We start from the raw sequence: 19521 nt of genomic DNA on the forward strand, positions 1-19521 counted from the left end.
CGGAGTTAGTTGGCCTGCACAACGAGTTTATACGCAAGAAAAAAAAGAGACAGACTTACATCTGGGTCTCGATGAGTTGGAAGCGGTTGTCGCTTCTGCCTGGTACCGACTTTATGTAAGAGTGAAGCATGTATATTATCCCTAGCCACTGGCTTAGCCTGTGGGGTACCATTTGGTGTGACACTTGCGTTTCCACGGGTCGTCGGCGTTGTGGGCGTTGTGGGCGTTCTGGGAGTTGTGGGCGTTGCAGCTACCGCAGTTGCAGGCGTGACTAAAATCGCCACATTTGCGACAGAGGAGTCCTGTGGTAAGACTGCCTGACCCCAGTAATGTGCTCGCAGCTCAACAGGGAAGAGATCCCGATACTTGTGCTCATCCATGACCTCTAGCTCCCTGTATTTTTCTCGCAGGACTCTATCCATGGAAACAGCAATCATGTTGTTAGTCAAGCCGTGTAGCTGGTTCAGAAAAGCCAGAGCGAAGCGGTCTTGGCCCATAAGATCTAGCACCAGGTTCTCGCGGGTACGACGAGGGAGATCGCCGCGGATGTTTACCGAGAGGTAATCATCAATTATCATGCTGCGGGCTGTAGCCTTGCCTTCCTCTGCTTGCGTAGTGATTTTAGACGCATTACTAGTTGAACCTACCGCTCTCATGAAGCCTAGTCGTAAATTTTGACGAAAGATTGCGTGTTCAGGGAAATCAGTGTCTTTAGAGCCATCAAGAGTGAGCGGGAGTTGGCCGTTGTACGCCGGCAACGAGTTGTGTTCATTCACCAGCGATTGAAGTCGTGCTAGGCGCGGTCGTTCGTGGTATGGAAGATCTTGATATAACGCCATGGTATGATCCCCAATGTTGCTAGAGCTGTTTGTGCCATCTCGAGCTGTGTCAGCTTGTCCCTTTGCATTTCGTCTATACACTTGTGATCCACCAGCTGCAGATCCATGACCAAGCGGAGCCAAAGGTACGGCATGGCCTCCACTCTTTTCGCGTTCTTCTATAGCACGAAGCTCATCGTTGACGTGCTTGGCAATATCATCCGACACCGGGATTTCCTCATCGGGCTCTGCAAAGGTATCTGTATGGTCGACATAGACTATGCCCTTTTGGGAGGAGGTATCAGTAAGAAGCTTATCGAGCACGCCATCAACGCCTAGATATTTATCATAAGGCTGGGAGATGGGTTCTGTCAAATGCACAACTTTGGATCCCTTCCGCAATTCAGACCGGGCAATCTGGGTCTTCTCGTCAACAACGGCATCTGTCAATTGCATTTTGAACACAGCCCTATGGAACATTACAGACTCTGACGATCCGGAACCAACAAAGCGGTACACATAGACGTCTTTAGTCTGCTTGATCCGAAATGCACGACCAATCGCCTGTTGCTCCCACATCGGGTTGTACTTGAAATCGACAATAATTATACGGCTGGCACCTTGTATGTTTAGGCCTGTGCCGCCGGCCTTGGTAGCAATGAGGAAGACTTCATAGTCTTGTCGGTTGAAACGATCAACTAGAGCCACGCGCTTGTCTGTCGATCCATCAATGCGGGAATACTTGCGCCCCTGGCGTTCAAAGATATCTTGGAAATAATCCAGGACATCAAGGTACTGCGAAAAGACGAGGACCTTTTCCTTGACTTTGCGGCATTCATCAAGGATACTCATGATGTGGCGAGACCTCCACGATAGATTCACATTATCCAGGTCAGGCTCTTGGTCAACAATTTCCAGAAGGGCCTGCGACATCTCCTTTGGGAGAGTTTCTCTTTCGGCAATATCGTTGTCAGCATCCCCGCCCCTTCTGCCCGCTCTTGTACCGCGAAGCTTCATGGCGAAGCATTTGGGGTGCGTCAGAATAATAGAAAGATTATCTAGCGCACCAAAGTCTGAGGAGAAGCCGTACTGCTTGTGTAGCCTGACATACTCGGAATACAGCTTTTCCTGCAAACCCTTAAGAGGCGGGAAGCCAATGATGTACTCCTGCTTCCGTGGAAGAACATTAATAGGAAGCGAGGCAAGAGTTGCGCGGTGAACTTTATGGCGCATCTTTTTAGTCAAGCGCTTAAGCAACTGGCGTGCACGGTATCTCTCATTGGGCGTGGCGTCAGCAACGTTTGCATCTTCGATAGGACGAGCATAAGAAATTTTAAAGTCTTCCTCAGAGCCCATATATTTTGGTGCTACCCAGTTTACCATGTGGTAGTATTCAAGAGTATTGTTGGCCATGGGCGAACCTGTGAGTGCGACCTTAGCCATTGTCTTAATTTCATCACAGGCCCGGCGGATATTAGTGCCGGTATTGTTGAGGGCATGTGCCTCGTCGGCAATGGCAATATCTGCACTATTAGCGATAATTCGCATTATCTCGTCGCCCGTCTTGAAAAGACGCCCAAGTAGAGCAAAGCTGAGGATGAGACACCCAGAGTTTTTACTCCATTGTTCAACTACAGCATTCCGTTGTGCAGAATGCATGTTGCCTAGAGCCAAAACTTGGGGCATCATGGAATTGCCAGCCCATCGCTCAATCTCTTTGATCCAGTTGTCAACTAAAGGTGCAGGGCACAGAATCAAAAAGCGGTGACGACGATATTGCTTAGGGATCTGCGATACAACGGTGGGGTTACTTGAATGTGTGGCTTCTACAATAGCCAAAAGAACAGAAATAACCTGCATGGTCTTGCCAAGGCCCATAGTATGAGCCAGCATGCAACCGTTGCTAGATACCTCTCCATCGTTCGCCACCACGTTATCCCAGATAAACCGGATACCTTCAATCTGAGAGTCAAATATTTCGCTAGTTGCATTGGCGACGCTGTCTGGAATATAGATAAAGGGCTCGTCCTCACTCTTGGACATATTGATGATGAGGCGAGACTTTTCGTTAGGGATGGCTTCGGCTTGTAGCTTGGACTTTTTTGCTAGTTCAACCTTTGCATCCCATCGAGCTTGTTCCCGTCTCATGCGTTCTTCATAGGCCGCAGTGACCTCTTTAGATATAAAGCGTTGTTTCTTTTTAGATGCCTGATTAGGCATATCGGCCTCAGTCTGGTCTTCTACCCCAGACTCATCGCTACCGGCAATCAAATCGTCGGCTGTTTGCGGGAAGCCAGCCTGTATGTCGTAAAGAGCGCGATAAAATGGCGGCAAATTGCGGTGGCACTGCATGAGCGCGCCAGTGATAGAGCCCTTCTTCTTTTGGAACACTTCAGGCCGAATGTGGTCAAAGGTGCCGCTAATGGCGCATTTGAACAGCGCAATAGCAGCAATCTGGACCGATGTCTCGGTTGAAGATCGGATCATGACAGTGTTCCAGAAGTTCTCGGGGAGGTTGTTGCATGCTGTGACCTCGGTAAACAGTTTCTGGCGTAGGTTGGCCGACATGCTATATATCGCACCAATTAGGGCCCGACCCATATCTCCATGAACTTCGAGCAACTCTTTAGGAAGGAGGCATTTGAACCTGTTAGGAATGGCTTTCCACAGTGAAAGGTCATAAGTCACAAAGTCTTCCGCTTCATCGTCATCGTCATCATCATCATCACCGCCCCCATCAGAGATTGAAATCACTGAAGGAGAAGGAGGGGGATTTTCGCTGCAGAAGAGAGACTCTTCCGCATTTTTTGTTGAAGTAGAGGTTGGGGCGGCGGGGCTAGCAGACTTCTCTTGAGATCTAGACTCTATAGCAGCTGAAGAATCTGGAATAGTAGAAGAGCCAAGCTCTGCGGAATCCGGCTCCATAACGACATCTTCCATGTCATCGACCTTTTCCCCGTTTTTAGCGGGTAAACTTTCGAGGTTTGTAGAAGCAGCAGTCGTAGGAATGGGGTTCGACGACTCAGGATACAGCATCTCGATATCATTTTCTGGAGACTTTTCAATAGGGGTAGCTTGAAGAGCATCCACATTGGTTTCCATCGGTATGGTGTTTTCAGTAGGTGCTACAGCCGACGTCAATTTTTCGACACCTGACTCCGGATAGAGGGGGCGAGGTGCAACAGCTGGAGGAATTGGGCCACGAGATGCTCTTTGTAACGTTGTCTCCTCTTGAATCTCATCATCAACAATAAAGCCGATTGACAACTCACTATCACTGATGACCTCACACTCGCTATCCGAAGGCGTGTATTCAATCTTTCGACGTTTGACTCTCGGTTTGACAGAAGCAGTTATTTTGGCTGGTCGGGGACCCTTCACAACCTCAATTAACCACTTATTCTTCTCGAGATCAATGACCGAAGGCTCCAAGCACGTAGTTTGATGCCACAGCGAATTTCGAGAAGACCATTTAGTTAAATGCATTTGCGTCCGTATCGACGAGATCCTGTTTTCCAAGTGTGCCACAGTAGCGGAAGCTTCCCGAAGGCGACTGCCGATCTGCCGCTCCGACCGTCCCTCATTCCAAAGTTCAAATGCCTTTGCCCTCAGACGAGGGAGGTAGTCGGATGTGAAAATGTCTACAACTTCAGATATTTTCTCATCAATGATTGTGTTGACTGCTTGGGTGGTGAGGAAATTTTGGGTCGTGTCCCAAGCCCGATCCTCATTCTCAGAACCCTGTTGGTCTAAATCACTAGAATCGGGACCAGCATGTTCGCCAATAATGTAACTTTCCCCGTCACTGGCAGAATCATCGCGGCTGGTCAGATTTCCAGGCTGTATACGACCATTCAGAACTGAAATCACAGCCTTGTAGGCTTTCTTAGGCTGTATCCGAGCATAGCGGCGCGTATTTACGATGGAAAACCCTTCGCCATCAGAATCGGAGCTATCATCGCTGTCTGGGTAGCGATTTTGCAGACTAAATGTGCCGTCTGTAAGAAAAGGACGACATATACCGAGCTTAGATGTTTGAGGCGCTTCTGTAGCAGTAGTTATTATAGAGATTGGATGCACCCTTCTTCTAGGCTTTGAGAAGGTAGGTGCATGATCTGGCGGATGAACTGGAGGACTCTGAACAACATTGGGTAGCTGGATATTTGGTTCATGATTAGGGGCCGGGAGGGGATTTATCACCACATTAGGATCAGGACCAGGTAAGTTCAACATCGGCGGTTCTCCCATTTCTAACAGACCCTGTTGCGGCGTTTGTAGGCGAGGCTGAGATAGAGTTTGTGTCGCTTGCACATGCATTTGCGACGGTGGAAACACAGGGATTGGAGATGCACTCATTGTGAAGGTTTGAACAGACTGTGCAGGGGAAGCAAACGTATTGGATGCATGACCCAGCGTCGCAAGTTGACTACATGGCATTCCCGGCGAGCTGTTCTGGCTAGACGATTGTTGATTTTGCAGCCGTTGCATGGAGGGTTGTTGTTGTGCATTGGGCATGAAAGGCATTCCTGGGGATTGTGACACAGAGGACCGCGATGATAGAGACGTCCTAGACTTCAGCCTCAGAGTGCGTGACATCTTCCATGATGTATAGGTATTACTACGGCTTTGTAAAAATTCGAGAGCATCGAGAAGCCAAAGACGATGTTCAGGGAGAACGATACCCAAATCAGCGAAGAGCTCAGTATAGGTGTTGTGCTGGATGTTCCCCCATGTTAGGAATAGACGGCCGCTAATTCTCAAACGTTGGAAGGACTGAAGGACGATGTCTCTATCTGGCACATCTATGCCAGGGAGATTCCAAGACTCCCTTGGGTTGTAGAGCTCTGCCACAAGGACATCGGAGTCCCAAAAAAAGGGGTCCTCTGGAGCCTGAAAATGGTTCATCTGACTCTATACAATGTTAATGAAACGATGTTTGACTCTCGAGGCGATGGGGGGAGACGAGCGACTCAAAAACCAATGTGGCTCTGGACAAATAAACCCTAAGTAAGATAGGTGCTTATAGCCCTATGGGACTGGGTCTAGGTATGTGGCGCAAATGCAGTCTGGATTTTTGATAAGGGGGGCCAGACGCTGAAGACGGACGTTGACGAATGTGAAGAACAAATAGAAGTCGAGCCCGCGAATTGGCGTCTCAACCAGCACGTGAAGTGAAGCCTGATAATAATAAGCCTTGGGCGTAATTCTAGCGTCAAATGTAGACACAATTGCTGATGAAGCAAAGAGATAGCGGAGGTAAATGAAGAGTGGATTGCGTGATCACCGTCTGCCAAAATAAAAATGAGGGTTCAAGAAGTATTTGAAACTGACGGACACAACGTAACCATAATTTCTTAACGCCCAACGATGGTTGTGGGTGAGAGCAAAGTTTTTCGTTTTCACCCTTGGTTAGGCGGTGAAGAGTATCACAAGGCTGACAAAGTTACAATGCATATAATGGCATGAAGTAGCACAGTACACGCTTGTACGGGAGAGGCAGGAGCGAGAGGGCTGTAACGAAGCGCGCTTTCCTAAATCATCTCCAACGAGTCTTTGGGCTTCCAGTTGTCGCAAAATCAAGTCGTGAGAAAAATTAGGAAGGTACCCGCTTAATAAGGGTGCCGGGTAGTTTAGCCGGGTATTTACCGAAGCCAACAGTCCGACTGGGAGGCTCGTTGTTATTCGTTCGAGTTCTTCGATCAGCTTGAATTGTAAGGGAGAATATTTAGCATAGACAGAAGCAGAAGCGGAAGCACATACTACCGCGTCATAATCTGGTTTTTACAATGCTCCAAAACGATGACTACGACAACACAACAAGCCCCACAAAATATCAGTAGCCGCTCTGTAGAGACGAAATATGAACAAATAAATTGAGCCCCAGATCTTGTCTGCTAGCTAAAAAGGTCTAGGGTCTAGTGAAAAAAAAAGGCATGCTCATAAGCAAACATAAATATCAGGAAACAAAATATAACATCAAAAATGCCCCATGTGGGCCTCTGGCGGTGGTGGTGGCGGCGGCACTATAGCTTGTTCCAAGGTATGCGGCGATCCCCCAGAGCTGCCGACGGCAAGCCTTTGGGGCTTATGGTATCTCATTTCAGGCTTCTTGGTGTGGACAGCAGGCCACAGATCCATTACGTATGAAAACACGTAGAACGAGAAGATGAAGGCAAGAATCCACTCTACTACTGCGGCCGCGTCCCTATGATGTGTCTTGACCAGGATGCCAAAGACAATGGCAAGTGACCCCTCGAAGATAATAAAGGCGAGCTTGGTGTAAAAGGAAGCCTCGAGGTGTGGTTCATCAACATAGTCTAGCAGTTGGTTATTAGCAAGGAACACAAGCACTGGAGGGGGGAGGGGCATACATACAGTGTCGTAGACTACGGAACTCCCAACAAGCAAATATAGCACTGGCAATGAATCCCAACAGAAAAAGAACCAAACAGGCGTTGTGCACTCCAGAATGCCGGTATGCATCAAAAATGGAGAGGAAAATCAGGCCTGCAGTTCCTACGATGACGGAGAAGATGTTCAAGTACATCAGAGTCCTTTGAAACATGGTGACATTTGGTAGCAAGCGCCCTCGATGGCGCAGCCAGCGAGTGGCAATAAAGCTAACAGCGAAAAAAACTGAAGTCACGGCACACCCCGCAATAAAGAGCGGCTTTAGAGTGAGGGCGCCAATGTCCGAGATATACGCAATGCTTTGGTGTTCATTCATATCCACCAGGTGAACAGCGTCTTGTGTGCCAGCCCAGTAAATGAGCATGGCCAATAACATCCCCAGCCATGTTACGCCGGAGATGACGGGAAGCATCTAAAAAGGGAAAAAAAAAAGATTATCAGCACTCATGACTTGATTCGTGAACTGCGATGGGTAAAGGATGAATTTCGGACAGGTTTGTTGGGTCTCAAGTTAGGCCGATGGGTAAAATGGAGGTGGGATTGGTTCATTAGTCAGCGCTCGTGCTGTAGCTGTCTGTAGCTGTGACATAGGAAGGAGCAGGAGCTCAGACCAGAAATTGCCCAAGCTTGCGCAACGACAAAAACGGAATGCGCGGAAACGATATCAGACGAGCCAAAATAATAACATCTTCTAGCTTCAAAGTTTCAATCAACCATAAGCAAGAATGAAAAGATGGGAAAATTATAAGCTGGAAGGAGACGACGAGAGTGCTGAGGGCATAGAGGGCCTAGCTTACCCAGTACGAAATGAATCCAAGCATGGCATTTCTGTTGTCAGTTCCAGCAGCCGACAAGCAACACCGAAAGGATAGAATAGGGCCAGCTAGAAGGGCCCAAGCTCTGATAAGACGCGCACTTTACACGCAGGGGGAAAAAGAGAAGCTATCAACAAACAAAAGCCCAAAAGTATGAGGAGGGGGAGAGAAACAAGACTCGCAAATGGAGAGCAGGAAAAAAGAGAGATGTGGAAGGAAATATATAGCGGCACCCAGGTAGGTTAGCGAAAAAAGAAATAGTGTACGAACAGGACGAAGTTCCGCAACCAAAAACCTAGCGAGGAAATGCTCCTTCAGCTACTAGTAATCCAAAAACCTAAGGCGTAGTGTACGCTACTCGCATACTACCATGTGTCCGGCCCAAGAGCTCGGTGGATTCATCAATCCCTACACTTTGCGGCTGTGTTTCTGGCTCTTCACCGTAGACCATGGCAAATTGGTATTATATATCATACGCAGGATTTGGGGGTCAAGGGAGGCGAGGCAAGTTCCACTGTGAGTACGTATGACGGCATTAAGCTATCTATCAGCTTCGAAATGAGCCATCTTCAACGAAGTACAGTTCGAAGTCATGAAGAGCCTGCTTTGTAAGCTCCGCTCAGCTATTTTGCCTTTAACTCCAGGCAGAACGTAAATTCCATGATCCCATTCTGATTTTTGCCCCCACGTAGCGATCTAGTTTTTGATGCACGCGCTAACTCCACTATATTTTGAAAACAGTCATGTAAATTATTTAGAGCTGTGCTGGGGATTACTTGCGCAGACCATTAGGGTTATTTATCGGTAGCTTCGATAGACATTGAACAATACATCGCGTCACGTTAGGGTTAGGCCATAGAAAAAAACTGCACCCCTGATGATGTGTACAAATACTCGCGCAACACATATGTCTTGGCGCCGGCTGACAAGGAGAGACTTCTTTCTGATGGGGGTCTAGCTCCGCTATGTCGAAGGGATGCCTCCCGTCTTGTGATAGCAGTCCACAGGTGTAGTGCCCCAGGCATCCGAGTAGGCCCCTTCATTTGACTAGGCCTTGGCCGTTATTCAGCATCGAAGATAACGTGATAAATAGCCAACTACTAGTTGCTTTGTACTAAAAGAGCCGAGGTTTTGCCACTGGGTATGGCGCTACTGTGATAGCCCATTAAATCATGCCTACATAAGAGAACAGGATCAACAACCGCATGACGATCGTGAAGTTACTAGTAGGAATATGGGTTAGGTTTGTACAACCATCGGCTTGTGTCTTTCCTCCTACGTAGATGTCAAAGAAGGCTTTGTAGTTCAACGTAGACAACCATATCATAGAGATGTGGTGATGGATACCCGTGATATTCTAGTGGTGCAGTGCATCTTATGGTGTGCAGAGCAACCAGCATTTGCATATAAATATCCCACCTTTTCATGTATGAAAAAAAAAAAAAAACAATCAAGTTCCCTTCATACTCTTCTAACTATCATAGCTTTGACGCCGACGACAGCCCTCATAAAACTTGCAATATGGACTTTAACGCCCCTCCCCCAGGGCCTCTCGCGACTCCCGACCACCCGGCCCCAACTGAGAATGGAAGAGCTGCTGACATCGCGTTTCCTCCTTTTCAACACATTGACAATTACTCTGACGGTTCTGGTTCCTCTATTGGAAGCGAAGAGTTGTATGAAGAGATTAACAGTGGTAGAGCCAGGAACATGAGAACTTGCACCATGAATCCTCTCCTGAATCCCTTTCTTAATGTCAACCCAGCTTTGCTTCATCCTACAGCTCATCATGCTAATCATCAGGGTGGCGTAAATATGGGATCTAACGCTTCATCTGACCCCTCGTATTATAGACATCCCTCTATAATTGAAGAAATAGACGGCGATGATCTGGACGCCGCATTGGAGCCGCTGTTACTGATGGTTGATAAATTCCGCCTCCAGAATGATGCTCAGCTTGCCGCCGTCCAGAATCATCTTGCAGGATTGGATTCCAGGTTCACCATTATGGATGACAAGATCATGGCTCTTAGTGGACAGCTGAAGAACATTGAGAAGATGCTTACCCGCGTTCTGACACCGAATGGCGACGTTAGCCCACCAGCGACTAAAGGCCCAGCTACATGCAGCTCGGCGGCTGCATCGGGATCTGTGTCACAGCCCACCTCTCCTCGGCAAGGTCTTCGTGGAGCAGCCCGAGGGCCCTGGAGGGCCCAGGCTAGCTTGGGCACGAGAGCGGCTTCTATTGCAACCCCTCAGCAGGGGCCTGGGCGTACACCCACGATTCTGCATAAGATATGGGCGAGACAGCACCTGGCACAGAAGGCACAGGAAGCAAAGCAGCAGAAGTTGGGCCACGGTGATATGCATGAGGCTGGTATGCAGCCAACAATGAGGCAAAGCAGCGCAGGTCAAGTCCCTTTGTCGCAAGCTAGCATGGAGACCGAAGCACAGGACAATACGCAGGCCTCGGTAGCATCCCCTTATAACAACGCCGCTCCATCTGCGTACACGCCTGCGGACTATCCCACAATAACTATCGGCAACCGCACCGTTACCAAAGTGCCCGCGACGCGCAACTTCCAAATCCCGGGGTCTAAGACCGCGATACCTGCAAAGGATGCAGCAGCCTCTGATGCCTATATGATGAAGCCGCCGCCTGATAGCAGGGACCAGAACTTCCAGTACTCGGTCATAGCACGCAACCTGACCATTGCCACAGCAAACCGGACAGCGTATAATATCGACAAGAACTGCCGACTGTACCCTCTTCTCGACATCCGCACGGGAGAGCCAATCCCCAATTTCCCGACGGACACGACGGAGATGGTTGCCGTAAACGATGACAAGTGTTCGCGTATTTTAGAGGCGATTGGCCAGAGCATGAGTGGCACGGCGACCGAGAGGAGACAGAGGGCTTTGATGTATACGATTGTGGGCCTGGGTCTGAGCCAGTTCCGGGAGGCATTGGGAGATGGACAGGGTGTAAATGGAGAGGTGAATGGATAGTCGAGTGCAGCAAAAGGCCAAGTGATGACTCCCGTGGGTTAGTTTTTGTATTATTCGCTTTCTTTCCTGTCTTTCCCATCTTGTCTATCTTGTCCATTTTGTTTGGCCTTTTTGTCATGTTCGTATTTTCTTTCCCCTTTTCCAGTTTCTTTCTAGGGACTGATATCTGCTCTATGAAAACACGCGCTCTCATACCCACGCTTGATTTCTTCTTATTTCGGCTCTTTGTCTTCTTCTTTTTGCGTATTGGCATGGCTTCTATTCAACTAGTGGCGTAGATATAATGTTTCATAATACTAACGTACATGGTAGACTCTTCGAAAGTGGGAAGACAAGCATAGGATCTGTAAGGCCCAGAAACAGGCCTCGCCAACACAGCCAGCAAGGGTTGCCGTCCATGGCTAGACTAAAGCCGGTCGCTAAGCCCATAACGCCAGTCCGTAAAGACACCGGCTTAGACATATTCCCCTTACGCGTTGTCCCGAATCACTCAGATCTCTGCGCAGTCACAGCACAACGCGGAGATGAAAAACACACAGTGACAGGCGTATAAAACATTGGGGGCGTGGAGAGCGTGAGGTAAAACCAGACAACTGAGTTACTAGACGACAGGACAGCACAGTCATCACCGCGGGAGAGGTCAATCTGGACTCTAGGCTTAGCGGCAGAGAAGATCGTCTAGAAAATCTGGAGTTTCAAGAGGCCAGGGGAGATTGCAGAAATGCTATCAACGGGTTGCAAGCCGCTGTCATGGAAGCGACCAGGAAGTTCTACAAGGACTTGGTGCCAGGCCCAAAATACTTATCCACGGTACGCAAGGCGACGAAGCGGCTAGTCCATCTGCAGAAAAGCGTGGCGAGTGGCGACATACTACCCCTCGGTGCTGCATGTTGTTTTTTCTTTTTTACCTGATCCCCTGTCTGGAACTTGAAGATGCTTGACGTCTTCAGACATCACAGGGATCAAGCGACACGGCTTGCTAGGGAGGTCTGGGCAGTAGTAGTTCTATCTCTTGGCTAAACAACAAAAGAAAAATACCAAGACATTACCAAGAACCGCAGGTCTGATGACTTCTTTGCACGCTCTCCAGACACTACCAAGAGCTATATAGAGCACGGGCGTCCTTCGCCTCTGTCGCCCTTGGAACTTTAATAGATGATTCTTAAAAGCAGACGTTCTATCACTTGTTGTCTACATGCTCGTCAAGCCAATAGGTGATGAATAGAGCCCTGAAGAGATGGCATGTGGAGGCGTGGTGATGGGACACAAAGTTCATGCCGTTATAGTACGTTATGGTCTGAATAGTGTTGAGACTTTCTTGAGCTTGCGGCTGGCTAGCTTTCCCATCATGGTGCAGGAGCAACTTCGGCATGCCTGGGCAATGGTAAATACAGAACATGTACTAACATGGCGACCCCGAAGTGGATGAATGTGCTAGCTGCTCGATTCATCAGGTGGCTAGAGTAGCCCAAAATAGACATGTGTGGGGGGATTATAAGGTATGGTGAACTAGAAGGGTATCTGCGCTTTGGTGACCGTTCGCTACTCACAGTAGCCTTCAGTTGTGAATCCTATGACAAAGACACGGCCAGAGATGCAACCCAATGCAATCTTGGTGCCTTTTACTGTTACTGCTGATCTCACAAAGCGCCATTCCGGCGGCAACCAAAGGACCCGTTGCCCACAATTCATAATCCATACGCCGTCGTTGTCAAGGCCGTAGCCGCGAAGATTGGAGCCAGACAAAGACGTGTGGTCAACGGATGGGATCGCAGCTGAGGTTGGCACATCTAAGTTTATCATCCCTATATTCGTGGAAAGGCAGGAGTCATTTGATGGGTCAAACGAACAACACTGTATAGTATAGTCCATCGAAAGAATCTTCAGGCATGCACCAGAGGCGGCATCCCAGACTCTGACTGTCCTGTCAGAAGACCCCGATGCCAGTCGTTGGTCGCCCTTTGAGAACGCCACCGACACTACTGGATCATTATGGCCTTCAAGGACTTTTAGACATGCGCCGGAGGCCACATCCCAGATCTTGACTGCATTTCCAGAAGCGCCAGATGCTAGTTGCTGTCCATCTTGCGAGAACACAGCTGATCTTGCTAAGCCATCATGGCCATTGAGGATTTGCAGACATGCGCCAGAAGTCGGATCCCAGATCCTGATTGTCCTGTCGTTTGACCCTGATGCCAATCGCTGGCCATCCTTCGAGAATACTACAAATCTCACCCAGCCATTATGACCAATGAGGGTTTGGAGGCATGTACTAGAAGTGGCATCCCAGACCTTGACTGTTTTGTCATCCGACCCTGAGGCCAGCCGCTGGCCATCCTGCGAGAACACAACTGATCTCACCCAGCCATCGTGGCCATTGAAAGTCTGTGAACATATTCCGGAAGCCGTATCCCAGGTCCTGATTGTGCTGTCGTTTGACGCAGATGCCAATAGCTGTTCATCCTGCGAAAATGCTACTGACCACACCCAGCTATCATGGGCATCTAGTGTTTGTAGACAAGCACCAGAGGTGGCATCCCAGATCTTGACTGTCTTGTCATCTGACCCCGAAGCCAGCCGCTGACCATCCTTCAAAAACGCTATTGATCTCACACTATCGCCATGGCCCTCGAGAGTTTGTAGACATGCGCCAGAAGTGGTATCCCAGATCTTGACTGTCTTGTCATCTGACCCTGATGCCAGTTGCTGGCCATTTTTCGAGAACGCTACACATAGCGCAAAGGTTTTATGACCCTTGAAGGTTTTTAAACATGCGCCAGAAGTGGCATCCCAGATCTTGACTGTTTTGTCATCTGACCCTGAGGCCAGACGCTGTCCATCCTGCGAGAACACCACTGATCGTATCCAATCACTATGGCCATGGAGAACGTGCAGACATGCACCGGAAGCCGCATCCCAGATCTTGACTGTTTTGTCATTGGAACCCGACGCTACTCGTTTCCCATTATCTGAGAACACTACAGACTTCACTCTGCCGTAATGATCATCAAGGATCTGCAGACACGCGCCAGAAGTGGCATCCCAGATCTTGACTGTGTTGTCGTCTGACCCCGACACCAGTCGCTGGCCATTCCTGGAGAACGCTACTGATCGCACACCGTCACTGTGGCCCTTGAGGGTTTGTAGACATGCGCCAGAGGCCGCATCCCAGATCTTGATTGTGCTGTCATCCGAACCTGATGCCAGTCGTTGACCATTATTCGAGAACGCTACTGATCTCACGCTATCCCCATGGCCCTCGAGGGTCTGTAGACATGTGCCAGAGGCTGCGTCCCAGATTTTGATTGTCTTGTCGCAAGACCCAGACGCAAGCCGCTGTTCATCCTTGGAAAACACCACTGATGTCACCCCGTCACAATGGCCTTCAAAGGTCTGCAGACACGCGTTCCAGTTTGTTTCAACCCTTGGCTTTAAGTTGATCCAGTCCGGCTCTTCCCGACTGAACAGTTGTCTAATTAGGCTCTTGGTCGGACTGAATATGAGAGCTGATGCATAGACCTGCAGTGGAGCAATTTCGATAATCCCACCATGAGACAGCAAAAACCGGTGAGCGTCTTTCACAACTTCTTGAAGGCTCTTCCACTCGTTCTCCTGCTGCGCAATGTTAGCTCCGGTGCTGCCAAGACTTTCTTCCAAATACAGGGCCACCTACCACGAAGGCTTCCATTCTTTCCATCGCTCTCACCCCAGTAGAAATGCTGTGTAGGAGGCTGAGAGCCTCTAGCCACTGGAGATACTTGTTTTTGAAAAAGCTAGAGACTTTATCAATTCCACTGGCCAGCTCATCTGCTGTCAAGCTAAGGAAATGGTCAATCCAGAAGATGCAAGAATATTGAATTGTGGCCAGCGGATCAGGATCGGGGGCTGATACTTGATTGGCGAGATATCCAGGGGCCTGTAGGTTGTAGATATCGCGCTCTAGTGTTGTGCAAAGAAGGTCCAGTGATCTTTTGAAGACCGTTTGGTGCTGGTATGCAATCCCGCGAGGCAGTATCTCGTTGGAAGCTTTGCTCAGCAGGTAGTCCTTTGCTGACTGGTGCACAAACGAAACATGATTGCCATGAAGAGTCAAGAAGGAGCCACATGAGCTAATGACCTCTTTTACCTCGTTGCTTTCCAAGTCCCGAAGTGGCTCGACGAGAGCATGTAGCTCTTCTAAAGTAACAGGTCGATATGCGACTAGGGCTGTAGCAAGGATCTCTCTGCAGAGCCCTGCATCTTTCGATTGGGTGATTTGTTCCAACATTCGCCCATATAGAGGATCGAGTCCAGGTGGAAATGACTTTAATATATCTGGAGTGTGCCGTTTTCGGATAGTCACGTTGGAAAGCTCTTGACAAACTAGAGCCACCCAAAGGAAGGTACCCTCAGCATTTGCCCTCAAGTGTTCCAAGACAGCCACCCTCATGTCGTCATCGTATTTCTTCTTCTTTGCTAGTTGGTTTACCTTGAATGTGACATAGGACTCGACTGCACTAGAGACTGAGCTTTGGTTTAGTTCGAGCTGTAACTTGACTTTTTGCTCCGCATCGTCTAAACTCTCCTCGATATCCAGCCAGTTGCGGCTCGACACAATCCATTTGGCAGGCGAGGGCTTAGTGATGAAGTCGAGTAGGCGTTGGCGATCCACGCTACACTCATCCAAGGCATCGACAACTAAGATGGCGTTTTCCAGGCCTGGATCGTTCAGCATGGCGGTCATGATCTCACAAAGGATATGCCAAGCACCGTCGTTGTTGAAGAGGTCTCGGCCCTTGTAATCATACTTTGTTCGCACATGCTTGGTAAGTTGTGGATTGCGGCATGCAAGATGATAGATCAGACCTCGTAGCACAGAAGTAGCTTTGTCCAGCCGATCGCCGCCTGTAGCTTGGCAGAAGAAATAAGACAGCGGCACGGAAGGATCCGACTCCAGCTCATCAATGATGCCGCAAAGGAGCATTGTCTTGCCTTTGCCGGGGTCCCCTTTGATCCACAGGATTCGGCATTGTTGCTCGTTTCGGAACTGCTGGAAGCCTGCGTGTTCAAGAATCCATTTGTAGGAGTCTTTTAGCAAACCGCCCTTTTTCTCTTCAATGTTCTTTTTGTCTGTGTAGGGGTCGGTGACATGCAGGTCCAAGAGGCATTGCTTGTCTTTGTCATCTTGATGTCTATTCGCCTGCTGTTCTGTTTGATCCTGCACTGCCGCATTGATGCTTTGGAGATCTTGCTGCAGAGACCCTGCCGCATCGTTAAGCTTCTGCAGTTGCATCTTGCTCTCTTGAGTGTTGTACTGCTCCATATGATATTGGACCGCCTCTTCAGCCTCCCTGATGGTATTCAGCTGGTCTGCCCAGTTGTCGACCCGGAGCAAATCCCTGAGAATGATTGCAGCCGAATTGCGGTGGTAAAGACAGATGCTCCTCATCTGGTATAGTAGAAGCCTCTGAAAGAGCCGCACAATATCCTTCTTCAATTCGTTTTGCATTGCAGCTGTGGATGTCTTGTCTCTGTTTTCGTCAAGCAGTAAGTCTACTAAGCTCCAATACCACTCAATTCGGCACAGAACATACTCCAAGCCCTTCCGGTTTTCAAGTGCTTCAGTGACAGGGTTTGACAAAACCTATAATGTTAGCTAAGAACAGTACACCGCATGTTATCTCCCGATCGCAGATGATAGCCACATACTTCTATTCCCAGACAAACAGTAGCCCACACAACAGCGGCTTCTGGGGCGGCGCGTATAACTCTATCCATGATTCCTCTGATAGCATGCACCGCCTGCATACCATCATCGATACGTTGCTTGATGGAAGCTTCCTTCTTTGTTCGATTGATCCCATCTTGGACAAGCTGTTGTAGTTGACGCGATGTGACCATCCGCTCTGCTGCCATATTGCCCTCAAATCGGCTGGCAGCTTCAGTACTTGTCTCTTTGGGGCGGAGCTTAGCGAAGACAATATTTTCAAAAGCCTCCACCAACTCTGGCTCTTCTTTTCTCGAAGCATCGTATGCCTGATTCCAAATCTCACCCTGTAGACGGGGTAGCGGCAACAGCGCCGGTTCAGGCTCGTGCACAACCGAAGAGGGCGGACCAGATGCTGTCTGTACTGGTCCAAAGAGGGTGGCTGCTGATGGGGTAGCTGGGATCGAGCTCTGGATAGAGGATTTGAACAGCTTTTGGGCCTTGGCCTTAGCTCTATGAAAGAGGGGCGGCATCTTTACTGAAATTCAGAAGCGTGCAAGAGCATGTGCTACGGTAGTAAACGGTCGCTCAATGAGGAGACCGAGCTGGCTACAAGACAAATTTCTTGGCGCGAACTGCAAGGTAGCTTTGATGTTAGATCCAGAGAGTGCCCTGCCCAATTGTCGCTTAAAGCTGTTGGCCCAATAACATCATATTTCTGTACAGGTAACCCTGAATATGCACTTACCAGGATTTGCAAGGCGAATCAGCTCCGCCCGCATGCATAGCGCACAAACCCTCGTGTCTATGATCATGCATTGGGAAGCATAGGGTTGTCCTAGACCATTCTAGGGGATAGCTTCTCGCTTCCTTGTAGTTGATTATTGCATGCCCCATCGGCCCCGTTTTGAATGCTGTAAGAAGCCCCGAATGTCTTAATTCGCTCAAGCAAAGCTAATCTCACCATTGTTTATAACCATAAGTGGTCAAAGTAGCGCGGTGAGGCCAGCTACGTTGTATGCCGTACTGGATAATGACGATAGCACTTAGGAAAACGCTAGACTCGCCCACCGTTGATGATGACGAGGGTATCAAGCTGAATTGTTTCACGTCTTTGCCGCACGATGCAAGTTAGCTATCACTGCCTTTACACCATCAGTCACTAATGGTCCGAAACCGAAACAACGACATTTTAGAAAGCAGAGTCCCAACGCCGCTATTTCAGTAATGTGTTCCCCACCTAGATAGCAGATTAGTCAGACTTGGTTATAGCTAGCCTTAGGCGATGCATAGACTCGGCCATCCCTAACCCTAACAGCATAGAGCACCTCTAGATGTGTTGAGAATCATGAAACATAATCGAACATAACCCATCCAGTGCATCAAGACAAGACATTTAGCAAATTCAACTATTAAACCATAACCTTGGAGGGAAGAAGAGCTCCGGCACTACCTATGTTAAAATAATATAAAACTCACCCACCAGCGACGCGAACAACTCTTGTTAATCCATCACGTCGCCGCCGTGACGAACGCTAGGATGCCACAGATACTGTCCAGCGCCACTGCAGCCACATTGCTTGTTGCTGTGTCTCTATCTAAGACGCTTCTCTTATCGTGGATAGCCATAGGTCTAGCTAGAAGCACAAGTTGAGTTAGTCTTTCAGGGGGAAAATGCCGAGAGTCAATCGTTGGCCATGCATCGATACTACATTGAAGAATGGGGGAACCATCACAGGCCTAGAGATGGCTAGTAAAGCAAAAGCAAGCCCTTGCCCATCTAACTTTTGCCGGCCCGAATGATGGCGTTTCGGAACCTTAATATATGAATGGCGACTAGATTATAGCAGTAGATCCCTAAGAGGGAAATATTGATTCTCGTTCTCTAGAGGAAAAGATGAGGGCAGGCCTCGGCTCATTTACAGGGCTATGGACAATCTTGTCAACAATGAGGCCCATTTTGAGCGGTGTCATTTATATCACTGGCCTTTATAGAGGGCTTGAGCATACGCTGTTAGATCCTGAGTGTCCTGTTACCTGACCCCGAGACCAGTTGTCGTCCGTCATCCGAGAAAACCACCAATGTCACTTCGCCACCATGACCCTCTAAAGTCCGTAGAAAAAGACTCCAGTTTGCTTCAACTTTCGGCTTCAACTGAATCCAACTTGGCTCTTCATGACAATACTACTGCCGTATCAAGCTGTTAGTGGGACGACTGAATGTGAGAGCCGAAGCGTAAACTTGTAGCGGAGCAACTTCAATGATACCCGCATGAGAGAAAAGGAAGCATCCATTTCGCCGACCTAGTAATAGCAGCATGTATAGACGCAAGACCCTGAAGCTAAATCAAACCATGAAAGATTTACACAAAAGCGCTGATATGGGTTATCCAAAGACAGCGCTCCTACTGTGCTTAGGCCTTTTGTCAGTAACCTAAGATCTACTGTTACCTTTTTACAGCAACTGCCGAGCCATAAAAGCGCTATCTTATCTATTCTTTTTCATGGCAGGAAATCACAGAATCCAAACCCTAAGACATTAGCCACTTTTAGGGCTGCTCATTTAATGGTGGCATACTGTTGGTATTCGGAGTTGGGGTTACCAGGAATTGCCGCTGACGAAGTCCGGCCAAACGTTAGGGTTAAGATCAGACGTAAGGGCCTTTCCCAAGGCTGGACACTTCAATGACGGTTTAGATTCGCTCTTCAATCAAGAACTAGATACACAGGCAGCAACTACAAATCACAGACCCCTTCTTCTTCTTCTCATTCTAAGGACATC

The 19521-nt window shown here is 48.7% G+C and overlaps 4 protein-coding genes across 4 annotated transcripts; 1 reads left to right on the forward strand and 3 right to left on the reverse strand.

The window, feature by feature from the left end:
* Positions 1-5: 5 nt before the first annotated feature.
* On the reverse strand, positions 6-5174 carry HOO65_040651 (DNA excision repair protein CSB; the record flags this gene model as incomplete). Its single annotated transcript, XM_071002470.1, has 2 exons — positions 6-14; positions 60-5174. 2 exons carry the CDS (start codon positions 5172-5174, stop codon positions 6-8), a joined length of 5124 nt encoding a protein of 1707 aa, XP_070859494.1.
* Positions 5175-6794: 1620 nt separating this feature from the next.
* HOO65_040652 (tyrosine kinase protein) lies at positions 6795-7593 on the reverse strand (the record flags this gene model as incomplete). The annotated part of the gene is made up of 2 exons (XM_071003009.1): positions 6795-7135; positions 7194-7593. 2 exons carry the CDS (start codon positions 7591-7593, stop codon positions 6795-6797), a joined length of 741 nt encoding a protein of 246 aa, XP_070859495.1.
* Positions 7594-9565: 1972 nt separating this feature from the next.
* On the forward strand, positions 9566-11053 carry HOO65_040653 (uncharacterized protein; the record flags this gene model as incomplete). The annotated part of the gene is made up of 1 exon (XM_071000702.1): positions 9566-11053. The coding sequence occupies one exon, from the start codon at positions 9566-9568 to the stop codon at positions 11051-11053; it is 1488 nt and encodes a 495-aa protein (XP_070859496.1).
* A 1542-nt stretch (positions 11054-12595) lies between these two features.
* Positions 12596-17272, reverse strand: HOO65_040654 (Vegetative incompatibility protein HET-E-1; the record flags this gene model as incomplete). The annotated part of the gene is made up of 5 exons (XM_071002483.1): positions 12596-12843; positions 12904-14668; positions 14727-16563; positions 16627-16676; positions 16742-17272. 5 exons carry the CDS (start codon positions 17270-17272, stop codon positions 12596-12598), a joined length of 4431 nt encoding a protein of 1476 aa, XP_070859497.1.
* Positions 17273-19521: the final 2249 nt, after the last annotated feature.

Source organism: Ceratocystis lukuohia (assembly GCF_044167205.1).
Source record: "Ceratocystis lukuohia strain C4212 chromosome Unknown Supercontig4_pilon, whole genome shotgun sequence".
NCBI lineage: Eukaryota > Fungi > Ascomycota > Sordariomycetes > Microascales > Ceratocystidaceae > Ceratocystis > Ceratocystis lukuohia.